General features: G+C 35.2%; 2 protein-coding genes across 7 annotated transcripts; both read left to right on the forward strand.

The window, feature by feature from the left end:
* Positions 1 to 255: 255 nt before the first annotated feature.
* Positions 256 to 7,742, forward strand: LOC111777116 (RNA polymerase I-specific transcription initiation factor RRN3-like). 5 transcript variants are annotated; one of them, XR_002812344.1, is made up of 17 exons: positions 256 to 499; positions 656 to 814; positions 1,189 to 1,272; positions 1,348 to 1,419; positions 1,490 to 1,561; positions 1,658 to 1,894; positions 2,565 to 2,675; positions 2,768 to 2,881; positions 3,801 to 3,923; positions 4,033 to 4,101; positions 4,231 to 4,337; positions 4,584 to 4,667; positions 4,789 to 4,876; positions 5,300 to 5,419; positions 5,840 to 6,024; positions 6,277 to 6,671; positions 7,304 to 7,742. XR_002812344.1 is itself a non-coding variant. In XM_023656568.1 (16 exons), the coding sequence occupies exons 2-16, from the start codon at positions 701 to 703 to the stop codon at positions 6,575 to 6,577; spliced, it is 1,881 nt and encodes a 626-aa protein (XP_023512336.1). In that variant the 5' UTR covers positions 256 to 499; positions 632 to 700; the 3' UTR covers positions 6,578 to 6,987. The 5 variants fall into 5 exon arrangements, 3 of the variants coding, with proteins under 3 accessions (XP_023512336.1, XP_023512334.1, XP_023512337.1); XR_002812345.1 differs by having other exon boundaries at positions 7,351 to 7,742; XM_023656568.1 differs by lacking the exon at positions 7,304 to 7,742 and having other exon boundaries at positions 632 to 814; positions 6,277 to 6,987.
* A 6,796-nt stretch (positions 7,743 to 14,538) lies between these two features.
* Positions 14,539 to 19,549, forward strand: LOC111777119 (T-complex protein 1 subunit gamma). Of its 2 annotated transcripts, XM_023656572.1 has the most exons (13): positions 14,539 to 14,673; positions 14,858 to 14,919; positions 15,004 to 15,076; positions 15,277 to 15,344; positions 15,490 to 15,559; positions 15,820 to 15,888; positions 15,974 to 16,045; positions 16,215 to 16,288; positions 17,025 to 17,687; positions 17,774 to 17,899; positions 18,350 to 18,454; positions 18,554 to 18,628; positions 19,042 to 19,549. In XM_023656572.1, exons 1-13 carry the CDS (start codon positions 14,649 to 14,651, stop codon positions 19,225 to 19,227), a joined length of 1,668 nt encoding a protein of 555 aa, XP_023512340.1. In that variant the 5' UTR covers positions 14,539 to 14,648; the 3' UTR covers positions 19,228 to 19,549. The 2 variants fall into 2 exon arrangements, with proteins under 2 accessions (XP_023512340.1, XP_023512341.1); XM_023656573.1 differs by lacking the exons at positions 14,539 to 14,673; positions 14,858 to 14,919; positions 15,004 to 15,076 and having other exon boundaries at positions 15,332 to 15,361.
* The last annotated feature ends 927 nt before the right edge of the window (positions 19,550 to 20,476 follow it).

The raw sequence follows: 20,476 nt of genomic DNA on the forward strand, positions 1-20,476 counted from the left end.
TTTTAAGCATTGACATTTTATTTTATTAAAAATAAATATTTTAAGCATTGACATTTTATTTTATTAAAAATAAATATTTGACGAAAGAATTATTTAAATAAAATAATTGGGTCGAGTCAACATCCAACATATCAAAGACAAATTTAAGCTAAACGACAAAAATGTCCCTTTCCATTATTTATTATTTATTATTTTATTATTTTATTATTTTAAAATTTTAGAATTTTGTTTTTAACTCTTCTTGTTCTTCTTGGTTTAGGTTTAGGGTTGGCTCTCTGACTTCCATACTCCCCGCCCTCCATCACAACCGACGCCGCCCTCCACCATCCACAAGCCGTCGTCGTCTCCGCCTTTACCGGCCTCCACCAGCCAGACCTCAGCGGCAGAAGTCGTCGCCACTGCTGTCGCTACCGCCTCTGTTCTTTCTTCTATCTCTATCTCCCTCTCTGCTGCAACCGCACGTCGGCGCCAATCAAAACAATTATTCCTAATTAGTGGGGTAATCTTACCTTTATTCCAAACTGGTTTGATATTTGCCTTTTTTTGTTTTGCTTGTGTGTTTTGGAGCAGGCGGTTTGCTTTTATGTTTCCGTAATTTTAATCNTTTATTCAATCGGTCTTATGTTTTCAGCTTTGAACCGTGTCCTGTTCGCAGGCCTCACTGTCGCAATAGGATCTCAGCAGGGTTTCGGCATTAATCATGGGGGTGGAATTGGAAAACGGCCAAGCTCAGTTTCAGGATATGGAGGGTGTTAATTTCACAGATGATCAGTTAGTTGATTTCATTAGGGGGTTTCTTACTTCAGTGTCGCTGGTATTGTTCTATTAAGATCATTATTGCTCCTTACTTTTTAAAAGATATATAGATATAATATATATATATATATGTAGAGAGAGAGAGAGAGTTCATATAGCAATCGAATTCTGAAGTGCACTCTGTTAGTTTATTATTTGGATATATATATATATATATATATATATATATAGAGAGAGAGAGAGAGAGAGAGAGAGAGAGAGAGAGAGAGAGAGAGAGAGAGAGAGAGAGAGTTCATATAGCAATCGAATTCTGAATTGCTCTCTGTTAGTTTATTATATGGGTTGGATATGCTTCCGAGTTCTCACTCATAATCATGTTGTGTTTGGAAGAATAACCGTTGTAACCTTACAATAGCTCTTTAATTGGTGTAGGGAAATACTGATGGGTATCACCAGCTTGTTGGTGTTATACACCACAGAGATCGATTATCCCCTGATGAGGTTGCCTTGCTCGTGGTATGTCCTTTAGATCATAACTGTTTTTGACCAATGATACGAAATGTAATTTAATTCACTTGATGTGCTTAATAGACATGTTTGAAGGCGCTATCTGGAGCAGTTTCTTGTATTGATGTCGTTCTCCACGAATCTCTTCTTGCTGCAGTAAGTTTATCACTAAACTCAAGAGTCATTATCCTGCAATCTTGTTGTTGTAATGTAAGTTCTTTCTCAGATTTTTAAAATGAGCTTGTGGGATTATGGACCTAACGTGATGGATGCCCTGATTGAACTAATAACATCCCTGGTATGAGCATTTTATGACAATAGAACTTTCACTCTTTCTCGAGGTTCACCTTATAGTTCCATGCTCGTCTGACTTTTTGTCTATTTAATGTTTCAGGCTGTTTCGAGTGGAAAATATGTGGATTCATGCTTGGATATGCTTGTAACTAATTTCATGCCGCCCCATTCCTACAAGGATTTCCTGAAGAAGCCACATGGTCTTACAAGAAAGGATGAAGTTCTTTCTCGAGTGCACACAGCTCTAAAAGACATCTCGGACTTGGTTCCTCTTGCACCCTTGAGATTAGAGCTCATAGTTGTCCATAAAATGCAGAGAGTATTTTTCAAGGAATCTGTGAGTAAAATTTTCCCGGCTAAAAGTTGCCAATAGAAATCTTGGTGCAAATTGTGTTTATTTCTTACTGATTGTTATTGTTATTTTCATCTGTCATGTTTTCTAAAACAGTTATTTCTAATTATTAATTTTTTTTACCCATCTTTTTCTTTTTCATGACCACCTATGCAACGACTATTGGAATTTTGGTGTGAAGCCGAAAGCCCATTATTTGTTTGCATGCTTTGGCACATTGATCTGAAGTATTAGATGCCTCGATTTGAATCGTTAAAAGACCCTATGAAATATAGTTCGAAGTAGAACTACCCTGATTATGATTTATAGTTGAAATGCAGTGTATATTCGCTAGATGCTACAGTTATACAATCTTTGAAACTACGAATTCCTCCTAAATCTTGTGGATAAATGTGTTCATATGAACCAGATAGTTTAGGCCATTAAACGAGTCAGAAATCATAAAGATGGTTACATTTTCAAAAGCCCTGACCTATTTTTATAGATGTGCTTATAGGTACTTCTTGCTTGATTAAAAGAGAGAGATTGCTTTGATTTTTTTCTGGAATATTCTTTTAAAGAAATCATTGTCTGTTTCGCCTTCAAATCATTTACTCTTTGTTAGGACTTTGTTTTGTGATTGTCTTCCACTTACATCTGTTGAACCGCTCTGTAGTTGACCACGATATATGTGGAGAACATGCTGAGGTTGGAAAAGGGTGCAATGAGTGAATTTGTTGGGAGGAAAATCTTAACTGCACTGGTGGATAAGCTTTTAGATTTGGATGTAAGTCAAAACAAATGTTTTACTCTGCAATGACGTTCGTTTATGTGATTACTTTGTTATTATTATTATAATGCGCTCTAACCTTCTGATAGGTGGAGATTGGGTGGGATGATATCCTACAAGACGATTTCAGTAAAGGAATTTTTGAGATTGAACTTGAAGATGAAAATGAATCTACAGATGATATTGATGAGGATAATAGTGAGGTATGATATTTAACCTATAGGCTGGATAAAATTATTTCTTCAACTAAGTTGTGATGGTTTAATCCCTTTATTAGCTTTTCTTGTCCTTTTTTCTGGAGAATTATGGTTGGTGACCTATGTTTTAAAAAGCTATTGAGGCTTATGCCTTGAGGTTTGCCTCGAGGCAAAACTCTTACTTTGTGTCTCAATATCTGTGCCTTCGTTGAGCCATAAGAGGCTTCTTCCTTAGTGAAATCACATTGAGACTTAAAATCTTAGAGGTTTGAGTTGTGACAATTTGAACTATTACTACTGTGACTTCAAAAACAGTGGAAAAGGTTATAGTACAAGTCAATTATATTAATCATAATAGCAGCGATATTGTTATTAATATAATATCGCTGCTATTATGATTAATATAATTGTAATAGCAGCGATAAATTCTTATAAAAAAATAATAGCAGCGATATTATAGATATCCTTTTCTTTTTTTTAAGTAGCAGGGAGGGGGGGGGGGGGGANGGGTGAACTTTTTGATGTCATTATTATGTTTAACAATGCTTGTTCATGCCAATTTGGGGTTTATAAAATGTTTTAAATTTAATTTGAGGCTTACGCTCGAGGTGTGCCTTGCCTCTTCAACCTTAAGACTGCATTTGGTCTTTTAGAACATTTTGGCATTCGTATCGTTATATTTTTTATGTTTAAATTCTTGTATTCTGGTTTATGAAGTAATGGATCTGAAGTATAGTCCATGGTTGGAAGCAAATTTTCTTTTGAGTATGCAAAGTTTAAGTACTCTAGCCGAGTCAGGCTTTTAAAGCGTCATGCAATTTTATTGAAAAATTACTTACATTTCGACCTTTCTGCTATATGTCTCAATACTTCTTTTTAATTTATGCTGTTATTTATTTGGCTGAATTTATGTTTATTTTGCTAGCTTCCAAGAGAACTAAGTCGTAAGAGCTTAGGTGGAAATGTAATTGCTGAAACGTTAGATAGCTTGATAGTGCTTACATTTGAACATCTTGAATCATGTGAACGTGATGGACGATTGAATGAGGTATTTTTTTTGTGTGGTTTATATCATTTCTTTCTTATTTGTTCTAAATTCCTTTGATTTATATTGCAATTGAGATATTTTTCCATGTTATTTTTAATGTGGATTGTAGGTTTTTGACATTTTACTTCTATCATTTCAAAGAACTGTTCTGACTGCTTACAAGTCTAAATTTGCCCAGGTAACCAACACACCCTTGCCATCCATAATTCTCTATATTTGCTTATTTACTCTAGTTCAGTGAGCTCTAATTATATATCATTTGTTTGTTTATGGAGATTGAATAACTTTTGATGCTTTTTCTTGGCAGTTTGTCATATTCTACGCTTGTGCATTAGATCCAGAAGTTTGTGGTGCAAGATTTTCCGTCACGCTAGCTGATATGTTCGTTTCCTGCAATGGTCTTCCCCTTACCAGGTAATAGCAATTCATTAGATAGCTATGTTCATTAGCATTTGGAAGCTTCTTAAAAGGTCTGATTGTGGAACCAATCTAGTTAATTTTGCCTCTACTTTCTACAACACTAGCTTTGGCCATTTGTTGTCCTTTTAGTAACTTTTAATATAATTTTGCAATATTGCACTAGTTTCACACACTGCTCGAACGGTGTTTCTTTCCTTATAAAAGTGAAGTTAAAGAATATATTTTTGTGGTATTGTGCAGGATGAGTGCTATTTCATATCTTGCGAGTTATTTGTCTCGCGGGAAGTTCCTGTCAACCTCTTTGGTTACCACTATATTGAAAAGGTTCACTTGTCAATTTTAACATTATTTCTATGATAAGAAATATGAAACTGATAAAATTAAAGCTGGGAGGGTAAATATTTGTGGCTCAAAATCTAGTTTTGCTTTCCATTTTTTTTTTCAGATTGGTGGATTGGTGTTTAGAATATGGCAAAACACATGATGTTGACCTGAACCCAAAGGCTCATAAAATATTTTATTCTGGTTGCCAGGTATGAAATGCGTGGACTCCTTTTGCTTGACTAATGCTGGTGGGATTTGTTGAAAAACTGGAAAATAATTATTATGTTTTTTCGAAGTGTTGCTATTTGTACTTTTCAGTTATGATTATGATGATTTAGATTTTTGCTGTCTCACTAAATCGTTTAGCGGGATATGGTTTAGGTTTTTGTGACACGAGAATAAGTATATTTGGTGGAGTTTGCTTATCCTAGATTATGCGTTTGCTAATTTCACAGGCTATACCAACCTAGATTTCATGAACCTAAATTTAAGCATCCACTTTGAATTCCTTCTTCTTGGAGGAGGATGAGTTTCATGGATGTTTTGTTCCATTAGAAACCTGGCTACCTGTTTTCTGTTTACAAGAGATAGAGCTTTTTTTTCTTCTAATTTTAATGACTCCTTTTTCATAGGCCATAATGTATGTGCTTTGCTTTCGGATGAGATCGATTTTGGAGATACCGCGGCTGAAGTCGCAACTTCTGCTTATGCCTATAGGTCGAATCTTGACGCATAGGTTAAGCCCACTGAAGGTTGGTAATTTGTTGACCCCTTGATCTTTGGTGGCTTTTGTTTTTGATATAAATTGTTGTGTTTGTTGTTCCTTGTCCTTGAAATCAATGTTTATGTTCCGAAACCCGAATAAGCATATGGGCTCTGGTGCCTAAAGAATCACATTTGATATTTCATTACTTCTTAACTGAGGCGATTAAACAATAATCTCCTCCCTAATCGACATCTTATCCATGCATTAAGTTACAAATGTTTGGAAGTTCATATTTTGGCCTTGGAGATTGACATCTTTAATCTGTATTTCTCTCGGATATTGGATCTACAAATATGGACTTCTGTTATAGTGGCAATGTTGTCATAAAAAATTTCATGCTGCCTGAAACTCGGTTCCGTGCAATTTTCTTATATGATTTTTATTTTAACGCCTTTTTGTTTAATAGGTTTGCCTACCGTCTATCGTCGAGGAATTTCTCCGGCAGGCAAAAGTTGCTAATTTATTTACACCATCAGAGACTTTTATATTCAATGGTTTGCTGGAGTCTGAATATTCAAAGACTTTCGGTGGGATTGAAAGGCTCGACATGTTTTTTCCCTATGATCCTTGCTTGCTGAAAAGATGTGACAGGTATATACTTTTAGTCTTTACAACGAGGTATAGATAGATAGCGATCATAAATAATGTTACACGTAAAATAATTATAAGAGGCGACTTAGAATTACAAGTTAAAATCATTCTGTTTATATTGTGGATCTGATTGTTTTATGTTCAAAGTGATTGAATGGAATGAATGAGAACACTTGAGAACTTGAAAGTTTAAGAACGTTTCATTTTTTGGATTATTAACTCGTACTTCTCTATTCCCCTTTGTTTATGAAGATATCTCCGGCCATATTTTGTATATTGGTCGATGGTTAGACCTACATATGATGAAGAAGAAGAAGACGAAGGTAGCAGTGATGAAGATGTCGCGGAGGTTTTCCCGGATAGAATCGAGGAAAACCTTATGGACGATGAAGCAATGGCAAGAAGCTACGATGATAGAGAGTTTGACCTTGATGAATTTGATAATGCATTAGATAAAATGTCCATCACACCAAGAAATTCTCTCCCGTTCAGGCAAGATTGTGTTCGGATGCCCTCACGAATCCGACCCTCAATGAGTCCAGAATCTTTGTGAAAGTAGCAAGCCACTCCACGACTAGTTAGCTAGTACAGAGGCCAAGTAGAAGGTAGCTCATCCAGCCCAGCGAGCGGATCCATCGCTGAAAAAGGTAAGCTCCTTTTTATTATCAGTTTGAATAGTTAACTGGAATGCAATTGTGAATGATATTTCCATGAAGATTCTGATTGCAAGTCTAGGGTGGGTTTTTGGGTTTATTTTGTTTATTTTGTTTATTTAAAATTGTACAATAGGTGGGTTTGGGGTTCAGTTTTGTTTTCTCATTCCATTTTTGTAGCTTTGCATAGCTTTGGTTTCCTATTCTTTACGCTCCAGGCTTGTAATAGTTGCAGTAAGCATCGAATACAGCCAAAGTTTTGTTCACTTCTGAATGGTATATATGTATGAGTATACGAGTAGGTACCAAACTGTGTCATTCCTCTGTTGTATTTGGGATGATGTTGTAATATTCCTAAAAATATATATATATCATATAGAAATGAAAATATTATTATTATTAATTAAAAAAAAACAAACGAGCGAAGGAGGAGAACGACAGCAGCTAAATCCACATGCGTGGAGATGGATAGCTGTTTATTTTTAGCTTACTCAATCGTCATACATTGCGAATAATTGTAACAAATATATTGTATTTTTTATTATCCTATACTTGAAGTCGTCATTATAAACTTATAGTTAATGGTATTTGCATTTTTTCTTTCTTGTATCTTTGTGTTCATCTAGATCGAGTATGCGAGTTGTGTGGTTCTGACAATTGATATCAAAGTTAGGCTAGATTCACCATGATTTGTGAAGATGGAAAGCTCGAAGATTGGAATTGAGTAATTTGATGGACTCGATTTCGGTTCCTAGAAGATGCAGATTGAAGATTATCTATACTAGAAGGATCTTCACGAACTCTTGTCTGGGATGAAGTTAGATACTGGGATCACGGAGCAGTGGAAGCTCAAGGATTGGTAGGTCCTAGAGTTGATACAGTTGATGTTGTTTAGAAATGTAGCGTTCAACATTATCAAGGAGAAGACAACATCGAACTTGTTGAAGGCGTTATTGAATATGTATTTGGTGTGGAGATTATCCATCGTCAAACTGTTGGCTATGAACAAGGTGTAATTGGTGTGGAGATTATTCAAAATACAAATGTCTAAAGGTGGATCTGTTACGGATCGTACAAATGAATTCAATATGATTATAAATCAATTGAGCTCGAAGAAAATTATTTTCACAGATAAAATTGAAGTATTAATTTTAATGCCATCTTTACCCAAGTCGTGTGTTACTGTTGTTGTTGCTGCGGTCAGCAGTACCTTAGGACTTAAGAAGTTGAAGTTTGATAAAATTCGAGATGTAGTTCTCAATGAAAGAATCAACAAGCAAGGCTCTCCGTGTTGATAGAAAGAGAAGAGGTAAATCAAAAGAAAGGTCCAAACAAATATGATCGATCAAAATCAAAGAACCTGAAAAATCTCCAAACAGACCGAACATAACAGGTTAAAGTTTATGGAGGAAAAGGCACTTTTAGGTCGATTGTACAAAAGTGAAGAAGAAGCAGAATCACAAATCTGGAAATGATGATGATTCTATATATTCAGTAGAAAATACTAAGGATGTTATAATCCATTGTGTGGACAGCTCGGCGAGTCTTGGATTTTGAATTCAAGTGCATCGTTTCATTCGTCTCCAAGTAAGAAATTGTTTCGAAATTTGAAATCAAGAAATTTCGGGAAGGTGTATCTTACCGACAAAAAATTTTTGGAGATTGAAGGGAAGGGAGATGTATGTATACAAACTCTAGCAGGAAATCAGTGAGCATTAAACGATGTTAGATATATATTCCTGGTCTAACGAAAATCTAATATCTATTGGTTAGTTGGATATATAGCACAAGTCATGAAGCAAATTTTGGGAAGAGTTCATGGAAGATTGTGAAGGGTGCCATGGTGGTATCACGTGGCACAAATTTGGAACCTTATATACCAATATAGGGTGTATAAACATGATTGTTGTTGCTAGAAGTGCTTCCAATTCAAGTTTATGTCACAATAGACTTTGACATATGAGCGTCAAAGGAATGAAGATGCTCGTTGAGGGAGGAGTTTTAGAAGGCCTGAAATATGTTAACATGGGTCTTTATGAGAACTGTGTTATGAGCAAACAAAAACGAGTTAGCTTTACAAAGTTCACTAGAGAACCAAAGAAAATGTGGTTATAAATGGTCCATACAGACGTTTGGGGACCATAACCAGTTCCATCACTTGGTGGATCAAAGTTGTACATCACCTTTATCGATGATTTCAGTAGGAAGGTATGGATTTATTTCCTGAAATGCAAGTCAGATGTGATTGTCACTTTCAAGAAGTGAGAAGCTGAAGTTGAAAATCAAACCGACTTGAAGATCAGATGCCTAAGGTCTGATAATGGACAAGAGTATGAAAAGTCATAATTTAAAATATGTTATATGTTGTGCAGCTGAGGGAATTAGATTAATAAGGACAGTTCCCGATAAGACAACACAAAATGGTGTGTTGAAAGTACGAGAAGAATATTGATGAGCTGGCAAGAAGCATGAGGATTCATTCTGGGCTACTAAAGACATTCTGGGTTGATGTTGTAAATACAACAACCTATTTGATCAATAGAGGGTCATCTGTACCCTTGGAGTTTAAATTGCCAGAAGAGGTATGGACAGAAAAAGAAATAAATTACTCTCACTTGAGAACTTTTGGTTGTACTGCGTATGTTCACCTTGATCCAAAGAAGAGAGATAACCTTGATGCCAAGACTGTGAAGTGCTGCTTCATAGGTTATGGTTCTGACATGTTCAGGTACAGGTTTGGGGATGACAAAAATAGAAAAATTCTAAGACATTGTGACGTGATATTTGATGAAAATATCCAGTATAAGGACAAAGAGAAGATAAGTTCGGAGACTACGAACCAAGTGGTAGTTGAGCTTGAATTGCAGAAAAAACTCACCCAGTGATGTTACAACACAAATTTAAGAAACTTCTAAGACTGTTGTTGAAAAACCAAACGTGGAGCAAGTGACACCGGAACAGGTGTTGAGGATACAATAGAAACTCAAGAAACTTCTAAGACTGTTACTGAAAAACCAGACAAGTGACACCAGCCGGTGTTGAGGAGACCATTCAGGACTAATACCAAAAACAGTTTTTCACCTTCATTTCACTATTTGTTGCTAACTAACGAAGGAGAACTAGAGTTCTTTGATGAGACCCTACATATGAAAGATTCAACCAAGTGGGAGCAATGCATAGATGATGAGATGAGCTCCCTTGAAAACAATAATATGTGGTTGTTGCTGAGTTACCTAGGGAAAAGAGAGCTCTGCTGAACGAACGTGGGTGTTCAGAATCAAGGTTGAACCAAATGGCAAAAAGAGGTTCAAGACTCGGTTAGTAGTTAAACGATATTCACAAAAGAAAGACATTGATTATGCTGAAATCTTTTATCTTCTTCTGAAATTAACTACTACCCGAATTTTGCTGAGTATTACTGCATTAGAGAATTTACACCTTGAGCAAAATGGACGTAAAAACATTGTACTAGAGATGTAGACTCTGAAGATTTTGTGGATGTTGATCTTACCGGAGATGTAGTGTAATGCCCATAATTTTCTAAACCTAATTAGTGACGTCACCTATGCATACATAATTCATTACGCAGAAACTCATCATAAATAACCTTGGAAAAACACAACAAAGTTTTTCATAAAGATTTATAAATCCAAAACAAATCTATCTCTGAAAATAAATCTAAATAAAACAATACTCAATGCTTTAACTTAAAACAGTCAGATAAACGTAAACTCCTAAAAATATCCTCTCTCCAACTTCCATGGTGTCCTCAGCTTCGCCGTCAACCGTACATTGGCGTCTTGCCTTTACCTGAAAAATGTAGGTAACACGTGGCTTGAGTATTTTATGAAATACTCAGTAAGTCACCCAACTGTTTGGGGTTAGAAATGCAAACACATGCTATGAGTGAGACTTAACTTTTCGTAAACTTTACATAGTCTTGGGCGCTTTTCTATTCCAGGTAGAGTTGGGTGTGTGGTACTCTTTCACACACGGCACGCGTACATGGACCCACCAAGCGGGCTCGTATACATATCCCCTGGGCCTGACTTGGTCGGGCACGTGTTACACGTAGCCGGATACCACAGAACAGAAAATGACCCACATGATATCATGGCGAACATAAATATCGTAATTCATTCTTTCGTATCATAAAGGGGAAGAATCCCGATGCATGTGACATACATATATGCATGAGGTCCCTTAACATATCTAGCATGACATTATATAAGCAGTGCTAACATCGCATATACGTTTCTTACATTACATGACATCTCACATGACTTATCTTACATAACATGAAAGTACATTCCAGTTGCATAAATATCTCATGACATGACTCGATAATACTACGTGTATCCATGGCATCGATCAACATTTTCATGGCATATATTACTAACATATCATTCATAACTTCGCATGACATAAACAGTTAACTGTCAACCTAACCCATTACGTTTCATAGCATAAACGGTCACATAATTCATACATCATATAGTCCTATCACATAATAAAACATGGTGCATGTAGGGGCCACAGGGCCCAACCCATACACGACCCAACCCGAGACCCACGCAGAAGGCTGATTCATTGCATTAACCCGAGACCCATGACCCAACCCATACATGCGCACCTCAACCCAGCACACCCCTCTCAACTCCACACGTGCCTGGCACATGCTCTACCCCAACTGCAGCTCAAACTTGCCTCAACTTCGGCACGTGTGGCAGCTCATTCGAGTCGACTTCTCGGCTCGCTCCGACTCGGCTTGACGGCTTGGCTTCCCGGCTTAGACGCCTCGGTATACAAATTTTACACCGTTTCATAAAATTTCAACCCTATTGAAGTCATTTTTGACCTTATTAAAGCCAATAGAGGTCCATAATACTCCTTTTTATTCAATTTTAGATAATTTTAGGACTTATAATGGAAATGGTTATCATATTTAGCTAAACTAAGATATTGATATGTCCTATGAATGTGATACAAATTGATATAGGTGAAGTTAAAGATTGCAGCATAGTTTCGAAGCTATTAAATAATTAGGGACTTCGGCTAACGCCAACCAAGTAAGTGATTTTACTGTTGGAGTTAGATAATTGAATGATATATGATGGTGCAAGCCTCGTGGCCCATATTATTTTATGCTATACTTATGTGCTTTTTGTATTAACATATGATGCTATGTAATGTATGCATGTGATATCTATTACACTACGTTATGAATGAAATGAAATCTTATGCATGTCCTGTGATCATGTCTTGCCATGTGAAGTTATGTGATGATTGTCATGTATACATAATGCATATATGTAATATGCCATAGATGAAAGGAGAAATGGAATTATGTTCATATTATGCTATGAATGTAAATCATGGGGACCTCATGCATGTATGTATATCATGTGCATGGGATAATTTTTCATTATGTTATATTGGTACGAGCGCGTACCTTCGATATTTATGTTTGGCATGATATCATGTCGGCCTTTCCTTTTTTGTGGCATCCAGCGATGTATAATGCATTGTGTACAATCAAGTCAGGTCTAGGGGGCACGTATACGAGCCCGCTTGGTGGGTCCATGTGCACTTACGTGGGTCGTATGTGGAGAAGTACCACACATCCAACCCTGCCCGAAACTGAAAAGAGTCTAAGGTCATGTTATTGTTTTAAAGAATAGGTCACAATCATGGTATGTGTGTGATTGCATTACTAATCCCGACAGTGAGATGACTTACTGAGTATTTCTTAAAATACTTAAGTCACATGCTACCCTTATATTTTTTAGGTAAAGATAAAGCTCTCAAGCACGAATGACGGTGAATGCTGAAAACGCCATGGAAGTCGAGATAGGTCAAGATAGGGCAATAGAATACATTGATTTACATTTAGTAGTTAGTTCATTTATGTTTCACCGTTAAACGACTCTTATTTCAAACTTCTTGTTTTTGAACTAAATACGTAAGTCCATAACTTTATCTTAAAGTATTTATTATGACTTTCCGCCGATGTAATTAAAGCAGCATGTAGTGATGTTACCAATACAGGATACGTGATCTGAGTTTATAAAATGGAAGGACGGTTGGACCAAGAACCCGACCCACACCAAAAACCTTAAGAAAGAAGGTCAATTATAAATCTCAAGTATTCTTTTCAGATATGGGAGATGCAATGCAGCCGGGACGGTGACGTGGACGAGCTAGAGACTTCAGAGATCCTACCTAGATCCGAGTCTATTTAAAAGTAGCATTATAACATCTTTTACCTTTATAATTTTTTTTTTTTTTTTTTTTTTTTTTTTTTTTTTTTTTTTTTTTTTTTNGGTCAGTATCACATAAATTATCTACAACCTTTTTAATGTTATTTTGGAAAGTTCATGAGTGTTTTTGAAACGTGATACTAAAAGAAAAAGTATTTTTTAATTTTTAAAAAATACTTTTAAAGACGTTTTTGAAATTTTTAAAAAAAATTTAGAGGTATTTTTGAAGTTTTTTTTAAAAAAAATTTGGTATTAATGAAACTTTAAAAAATTTAAAGGGTATTTTTTTAATATTTTTAAAAATTTAAGAATAATTTTTGAAATAAAATAATAAAGTTTCTTAGTTTATTTTTTTAATTTAAGGATATTTTTTTAGATAAAATATAAAGATATATTTTCATTAGCTTAGCTTAAAATTTTCATTTTAATATTTGATATAATAAAATGTAGTAAGAAATAAGCATATAAATAATTATTTATGAAAAATATTTTAATAATATCAATATGATATATAAACCAGAATTAAAATAATCATTTATAAAAAAACAAGAGTTAAATACAACTTAAATAATATTTTTTATTTTATATATTTTATACATCAATAATAAATTTAAAAAGAAAAAATGAAAGTTAAGTAACACCAACGGTAAATATTTTGTTAAAAAAACACCCTAAAAAAATACTTTTAAACTAAAGAAAAAACTAAAAAAATAAAATAAAAAATTTTAAAATGTTATTTTTGAAACACAGTAAAAAGTAAAAAGAAATGGGTATTTTTGAAAAAACTCTGTAATAATTTTCATCACAATAAATGTATTTTTTATTTTTTTTTTTTTAAATTTAGGAGTATTATTAAAATTGTAACGCTCCATATCCACTGCTACCCGATATTCTCTCTTTGGGTTTTCCTTTTTGAGCCTTTCCTTCAAGGCTTTAAAACGCGTCTGCTAGAGGAGGTTTCCATACCGAGTGTTTTGTTCTCCTCCCCAACCAATGTTGGACATCACAATCCACCTCCTTTCGAGGCCTTGCGTCCTTGTTGACACTCGTTCGTTTCTCCAATTGATGTGAGACCGCCACTAAATCCACCCCCTTTGGGGCCCAACATCTTTACTGACACACCGCCTCGTGTCCATCCCCCTTCGGAGAATAGCGAGAAGGCTGACACATCGTTCGATGTCTGGCTCTGATACCATATGTAACGACGAGGGTGGATTGTGATGTCTCACATTGGTTGGGGAGGAGAACTAAACACTCTTTATAAGGGTGTGAAAACTTACCCTAGCAGACGTGTTTTAAAACCTTGAGGAGAACCTTAAAAAGGACAATATCTGTCAACTGTCGGTCACGATTGTTACAAAAAACTTTTCAAAGTTTAAAATACGAAAATACATATTTTACTATTTTACCCTTATAATTTTGAAAATTTTACAAAGACAACATGGATTAAAAAATAATTGCAATATTTATTTATTTGAAGAAAAAACACATTAATATTTGTTTTTGTTTTTTTTGTTTTTTTTGTAATAAAAATGGTTTTATTATTTAAAAAAAAAAAAAAAAAAAAAAAAAAAAAAAAAAAAAAGNAATTGAATGGAGTTTTTATTGCTCTCAGGCGGAACTTAACAAAACCTTTCTTCTCCTCTCCAACTCTTTCTAGGGTTTTGCCGTGGGTTTTTCGCCGTCGGTATCTCCATCGAAGCCGGTCACCATGCACGCTCCAGTTCTCGTTCTCAGTTAATCCCTTTTCCGCATTTCTCTTCTCATTTTCTTGCATGATCTCGTCTTCTGTTTCTTAGATCTCAGATCAAATGAGGATTTTACCTGATGTTTTCAATGTTCTCCCAACATTTCGTCTCTTTGATCCATCTGTTTTCTATTCTTCTGTCTAACTGTTTTGTATGTTCGTCAATTGAGCAGAAGATTCTTTAAAACGCGAGTCTGGAACCAAGGTTCACCATGCTAATATCCAGGCTTCCAAGGTTTGTGTTATTTGCTTCTTACGCTTTACTTTTCTCTCAAATTCTTACCACTTCATAGCATTTCCATTTCCACTTGTCCTGCAGGCTGTTGCTGATATTATTCGTACCACGTTGGGGCCGAGATCTATGTTGAAGATGTTACTTGACGCTAGTGGAGGTGTTTCTATTCTTTCCATTTCTTTCGAGAAATCAGAACTTTATAGTCAGATGAAAAAATGAAACTATTTTGATATTGCCGTCACAAGTTTATAATATTCTGTCACTTTTTAACTGTTTCAAGTAGCGTCAACACGGTTTTGTTCATTTTGTTTTCTGTACTTCGAGTCAGTTTCTGACTACTCTCTCGGGATTCAACAGGGATCGTTGTCACCAATGATGGAAATGCTATTCTCCGGGAATTGGATATTGCACATCCAGCGGCAAAAGCATGTTTTCTATCAATGTTCTTTTTCTCTATTTCTTACTATTTTCCTTTTGTATTCTTCTTTGTACCTGTTATTTCCCTCCTTTTTCACTTTGTTGTTTAATGCTTTATCGATATGGCATGATATGACTTTTTGCTGCTGGCAGTCGATGATTGAACTTAGCCGGACACAAGATGAGGAAGTAGGAGATGGAACTACATCAGTTATTGTGCTTGGTATGTGTTGGACCAGTGTATAATGCTTTATTTTTGTAACAGAGCATCAACAATTAACCGTTGCCCTGAATTGGTTTCAATTTTGTTTTCTTGTATGAGGGATTATTTTGGAATGTCGGGTGGGAAGCTTTTCTTTATCATTTTTCTTTTTAAATTTTTTAGAACTTTACATTAGTGATCAAGTTGGTCCATTGAGTTGATTCTCTCTTTCTCACTTTCGTTCTTTTCTAAATTTTAATTCTTAATTCTCAACATTGAAGCTGGTGAGATGCTCCATGTTGCTGAGGCCTTCATTGAGAAAAATTATCACCCAACAGTCATTTGCCGAGGTACTTTTCTTTTTCCAGCCAGCAGTTTCATCTTGGATATTGTTCATAATGTGATCCTTACGAACTTAAATGTGCTTTGTTATAGCCTACAATAAAGCTCTCGAAGATGCACTTGCTGTGCTTGATAAAATAGCAATGGACATCGATGTGAAGGATCGTAAGTTGAACTTAGACATCAGATGCTGTAGTTACTCAATATCAAAACCAGATAAAAGATTGTTGCTTCAATATATTTCCTCTAGAACAATTACTGTTTTTTCTTCGTCAAAGCTAATGTAATATTAATTGGAAAAATCTCTACCGTACTAATGAGTATCATGTGGCAGGCACTGCTATGTTGGGGCTGGTCAAAAGCTGCATAGGCACCAAGTTCACAAGTCAATTTGGAGATTTGATAGCTGTAAGAATCTTAACTCATCTACCTTCTTGACATTGTTTTGCAATTACATTTGTTTATATATTTTCTACCTTATATGTGACTCATGATTAGAAATCTGGATATGCTTATAGGCCTTCGTGGATTAGTTGCAGTAGAAAACTTAAAATATTGATTGTTTGGTTGTTCCCTGTTCTTCTCATTCCACAAGGATACTAGATCTTTAGATTCAATGTTAAGATTTTTAGAAGGTAGTTTCAGAAGATGACTTGAATCACTGATTGTTTGGTCGTTCCTTGATGTACTTATTCTATAAGGATGCCCGATCTTTAGATTCAATGTTAAAAAATTTGTTGGGGGGATTTGTCTAGACCTGTTGCTTGATTTATTTTCATTTCGTGTTATATATATAGGCTAAAGGAAGTTAGAATCTTATTTGTAGATAGTGTAAGTTTTCTAGTGCATTTTAAACTTAGTTATTTCAAGGGTTTCCTTTTTAATGGTATTGAAGATTAAAGAACGTTTAGGCTGTTACTCATAGATAGTGTATAGGCTACAGGCAGTTAGAATCTTATTTATAGATAGTGTAAGTTTTCTAAGGCATTTCACATTTTATTATTTGAAGGGTTTATTTTTAGTAGTATTGAAGATTAAAGAATTTTTAGGCTGGTTGAGTTCATTCACCCACATAAGCTTACACTTATAACTAGTGGAATGCTGAGGTGTTGTATATTCAGCTATGTCATTGTTCAACTTCCAGGATTTAGCAATTGATGCCACTGCAATTGTCGGTGTTGATCTTGGCCAAGGCTTACGTGAAGTAGACATCAAGAAGTACATAAAGGTTGAGAAAGTTCCAGGTGGTCAGTTAGAAGATTCAAGGGTTCTTAAAGGAGTGATGTTTAACAAGGATGTCATTGCCCCCGGAAAAATGAGAAGAAAGATTGTCAATCCACGTATTATTCTTCTCGACTGCCCCCTAGAGTACAAAAAAGGTGAAAACCAGACAAATGCTGAGTTGGTCAAAGAAGAAGATTGGGGAGTTCTTCTGAAAATGGAAGAAGAATACATTGAGAATATCTGTGCACAAATAATCAAATTCAAACCTGACCTGGTTATCACCGAGAAGGGCCTCAGTGATTTGGCTTGTCATTACCTGAGCAAAGCTGGTATCAGTGCGATTAGAAGGTTGAGGAAGACTGACAATAACAGAATAGCCAAGGCATGTGGTGCTGTAATTGTGAATAGACCTGATGAGTTGCAGGAATCAGATGTTGGCACTGGTGCTGGATTATTTGAAGTTAAGAAGATAGGGGATGAATTTTTTGCATTTATAGTGGATTGCAAGGACCCAAAAGCTTGTACTGTGCTCCTAAGAGGTGCTAGTAAAGATCTTTTGAATGAAGTGGAAAGAAATTTGCAGGTAACTTAATGATATGATGTCGGGGAGGATCTTTTTCATGTTTTTCCCCATACTGAGCATGTCTGTTTTTTTTTTTTTTGATTCAGGATGCCATGTCTGTAGCAAGGAACATAATAAAAAATCCAAAACTTGTTCCTGGAGGTGGTGCTACTGAGTTGACTGTATCTGCTACGCTGAAGCAAAAGAGTTCTTCGGTTGAAGGCATAGAAAAGGTAATCGTAAATTCTTCTGTCTTTTCATTTATTTTTTTGAAATGTGGAATCCTCATAATGTTGATTCTTGGTATGGATAATATTGATTATTACCTTTATAATAGAAAACTGTCATTGATTGTTCGCTGTGGATTAATTTGGACCCATCCTCATACCAAGTGGGCTCATACTTCTGCCAAATTTAGGGAGTCATTGTTCTTCACATGATTTATGGCATGCCCTGCCCACCACAAGAATTTCTTGGTTAACTGCGATCTTGTTTGCTGCTGCCTTACTATCNCACTCATACCAAGTGGCTCATACTTCTGCCAAATTTAGGGAGTCATTGTTCTTCACATGATTTATGGCATGCCCACCACAAGATTTTCTTGGTTAACTGCGATCTTGTTTGCTGCTGCCTTACTATCTTGCGGCTAAATTGAAAATTTTCCAATTATGTGATTGAAACAGTGGCCTTATGAAGCAGCTGCCATAGCTTTTGAAGCCATTCCCCGAACTTTGGCTCAGAATTGTGGGGTGAATGTAATAAGAACCATGACGGCATTGCAGGGAAAGGTATTGAACTTTGAGTAAGATGCGATATGTTAGAAGCCTGGAGGCTTCATTTCTGAGAAGAATTGTGTTGATTTTTCCTATTTCCTGCCACTTTTATAGCACGCCAATGGTGAAAACGCATGGACAGGCATAGATGGAAACACCGGTGAAATCACCGACATGAAAGAGCGCAAGGTATGATTTTTTTCCCCTGGCCTATAATTCTCCCTTTACCTAGGGTATAGCTTTTGTAATGTTATATAATCAAACCTCTCGATCGCCCTTTGTCCAAAAATGGGCGCCAATTCACGAGGTTTGAAAATTGTAAATATAGTTAGTTGTCATTTCAACTTCTTTGGATGGAAATCTATGCCTCTTTTTTTAGAGATAGATGACCCGAACGCTGCAACTAATGATATTTAGTAGTGTGACCAATGACCAGTGTAACAATATCTTGCTCGAGTTTAATAGTAAATCCAGAAGATAAGTAATTCTAAAATAATTCGATTTTTCTCATATATCTGTGCTGTTGTGAAGTTTACAGTTTTTGAATTGTTCTTCACTAGGACTGAACTAACTTCTACACTTAATCATGCTGCTTTATTCAGATTTGGGATGTGTATAATGTAAAGTCGCAAACTTTTAAGACGGCTATAGAAGCTTCCTGCATGCTGCTGAGAATTGACGACATTGTTAGCGGTATTAAGAAGAAACAGGCTCCGGGCGCAGGTCCATCAAAGCCACAAATCGAGACGGAGGCCGATGCCGATAATGAGCAAATGATCCCAGAGTAGATTTTTGGTTCAAGTGCAGTTTAACTTGAAGAGTTGTGCCATGTATTTTGAGGTCAGTTTTCTTCGCTCTCAATTGTGTTATCGAGCTAGCTAGGGCGTTCGTGTGGATTCGATTCTTCAGAACTTAAAAGGGATTCCCATGTGTTTTCTTAGGATGGGACTTCGAAATATGGTTAGCAGATGAACACAATTTTGTTACCACCGTTTTGTTTTCAGGTTAATGTTTGAGAGTAGTGATTTAAATTTTCAATTTATACATGTGCTGATGATTCCTGAGATATCCTAACTTTTATTAATCTACTAGTGAGAGTACTTGCATGCATGTAGTGAAAATCCATTCTCCATCTTACTTATAAGTCGATGAGTCGAATTTGATCACGTTTATAAAGTGTCATATTGATTATATTTAGCCATAACTCGTGATTACCCGAGTGTCGAATTTGGCATCATATAGAGCAGCTTCCTTCTGTGTTTAATATTATTTTTTCTTTCATAGAACATAGGCTAAAAGAAAACTATTGATTAGGGACAAAAAAATTTCAAAACTTGTATATTATTTGAACCAATTATATGCCCATTTGTTTATGCGTCTCATCTCATCTGAATTTCAAATAATTGATTTTAGAAGTTTCATTTTTCATCCTTTTTGGAGTGCTGATTTTTTGTTCTATCCAGTTAAGTCAGATTTAATTGATAAAAGAATGAAGTAATTTTGAATTACATTTTATTAATTTAGTTTAAAATACTTTGTTTCATTTTCATGAAATAAAATACCATTATTTCATATGACTTGGCAGATATTAATTTACTTGAAATGCAAAAAATTTAAATTACATGAACATAATACTCTCTACCGGAGGGTTTAAAGTATTAAAATTAGATTATTCTATTTCATATACCTCACGAATGTGAGAATATTATATATTTAGACGTGTAAATGATATTTTGACAAATATAATATCAAACTCAACTAATTAAGATGTTATACTAATCAACTAAAAGTTGAAAGAGTGATAATTTTATTTAAAGGTACAATTGGAATTTATTTTCTCGAGTAATTTTATTTTAATTTATAATTATTTTAAAATTAAAATTAATTAATGAACAATTTATTATACTTATAAATATATATAAGAATAAGATAAATATGTTAAAAGAATGTAATAGATTTGAACAGGAAAATTTCAGGAGTATTTTTTTATACTTTGTGTTTCCTTTGGTAAAACATTAATTTCGTGTTTCCTTTGGT

This window comes from Cucurbita pepo, chromosome LG16 (assembly GCF_002806865.2).
Source record: "Cucurbita pepo subsp. pepo cultivar mu-cu-16 chromosome LG16, ASM280686v2, whole genome shotgun sequence".
NCBI lineage: Eukaryota > Viridiplantae > Streptophyta > Magnoliopsida > Cucurbitales > Cucurbitaceae > Cucurbita > Cucurbita pepo.

Coding starts and splice junctions, on each gene's coding strand:
- LOC111777119 (XM_023656572.1), top strand. CDS start 14,649: ATGCACGCTCCAGTTCTCGTTCTCA. Junction 15,889..15,973: donor CCCAACAGTCATTTGCCGAG/GTACTTTTCTTT, acceptor GCTTTGTTATAG/CCTACAATAAAGCTCTCGAA. Junction 18,455..18,553: donor TGACGGCATTGCAGGGAAAG/GTATTGAACTTT, acceptor CCACTTTTATAG/CACGCCAATGGTGAAAACGC.
- LOC111777116 (XM_023656568.1), top strand. CDS start 701: ATGGGGGTGGAATTGGAAAACGGCCAAGCTCAGTTTCAGGATATGGAG. Junction 1,895..2,564: donor GAGTATTTTTCAAGGAATCT/GTGAGTAAAATT, acceptor ACCGCTCTGTAG/TTGACCACGATATATGTGGA. Junction 6,025..6,276: donor TTGCTGAAAAGATGTGACAG/GTATATACTTTT, acceptor TTGTTTATGAAG/ATATCTCCGGCCATATTTTG.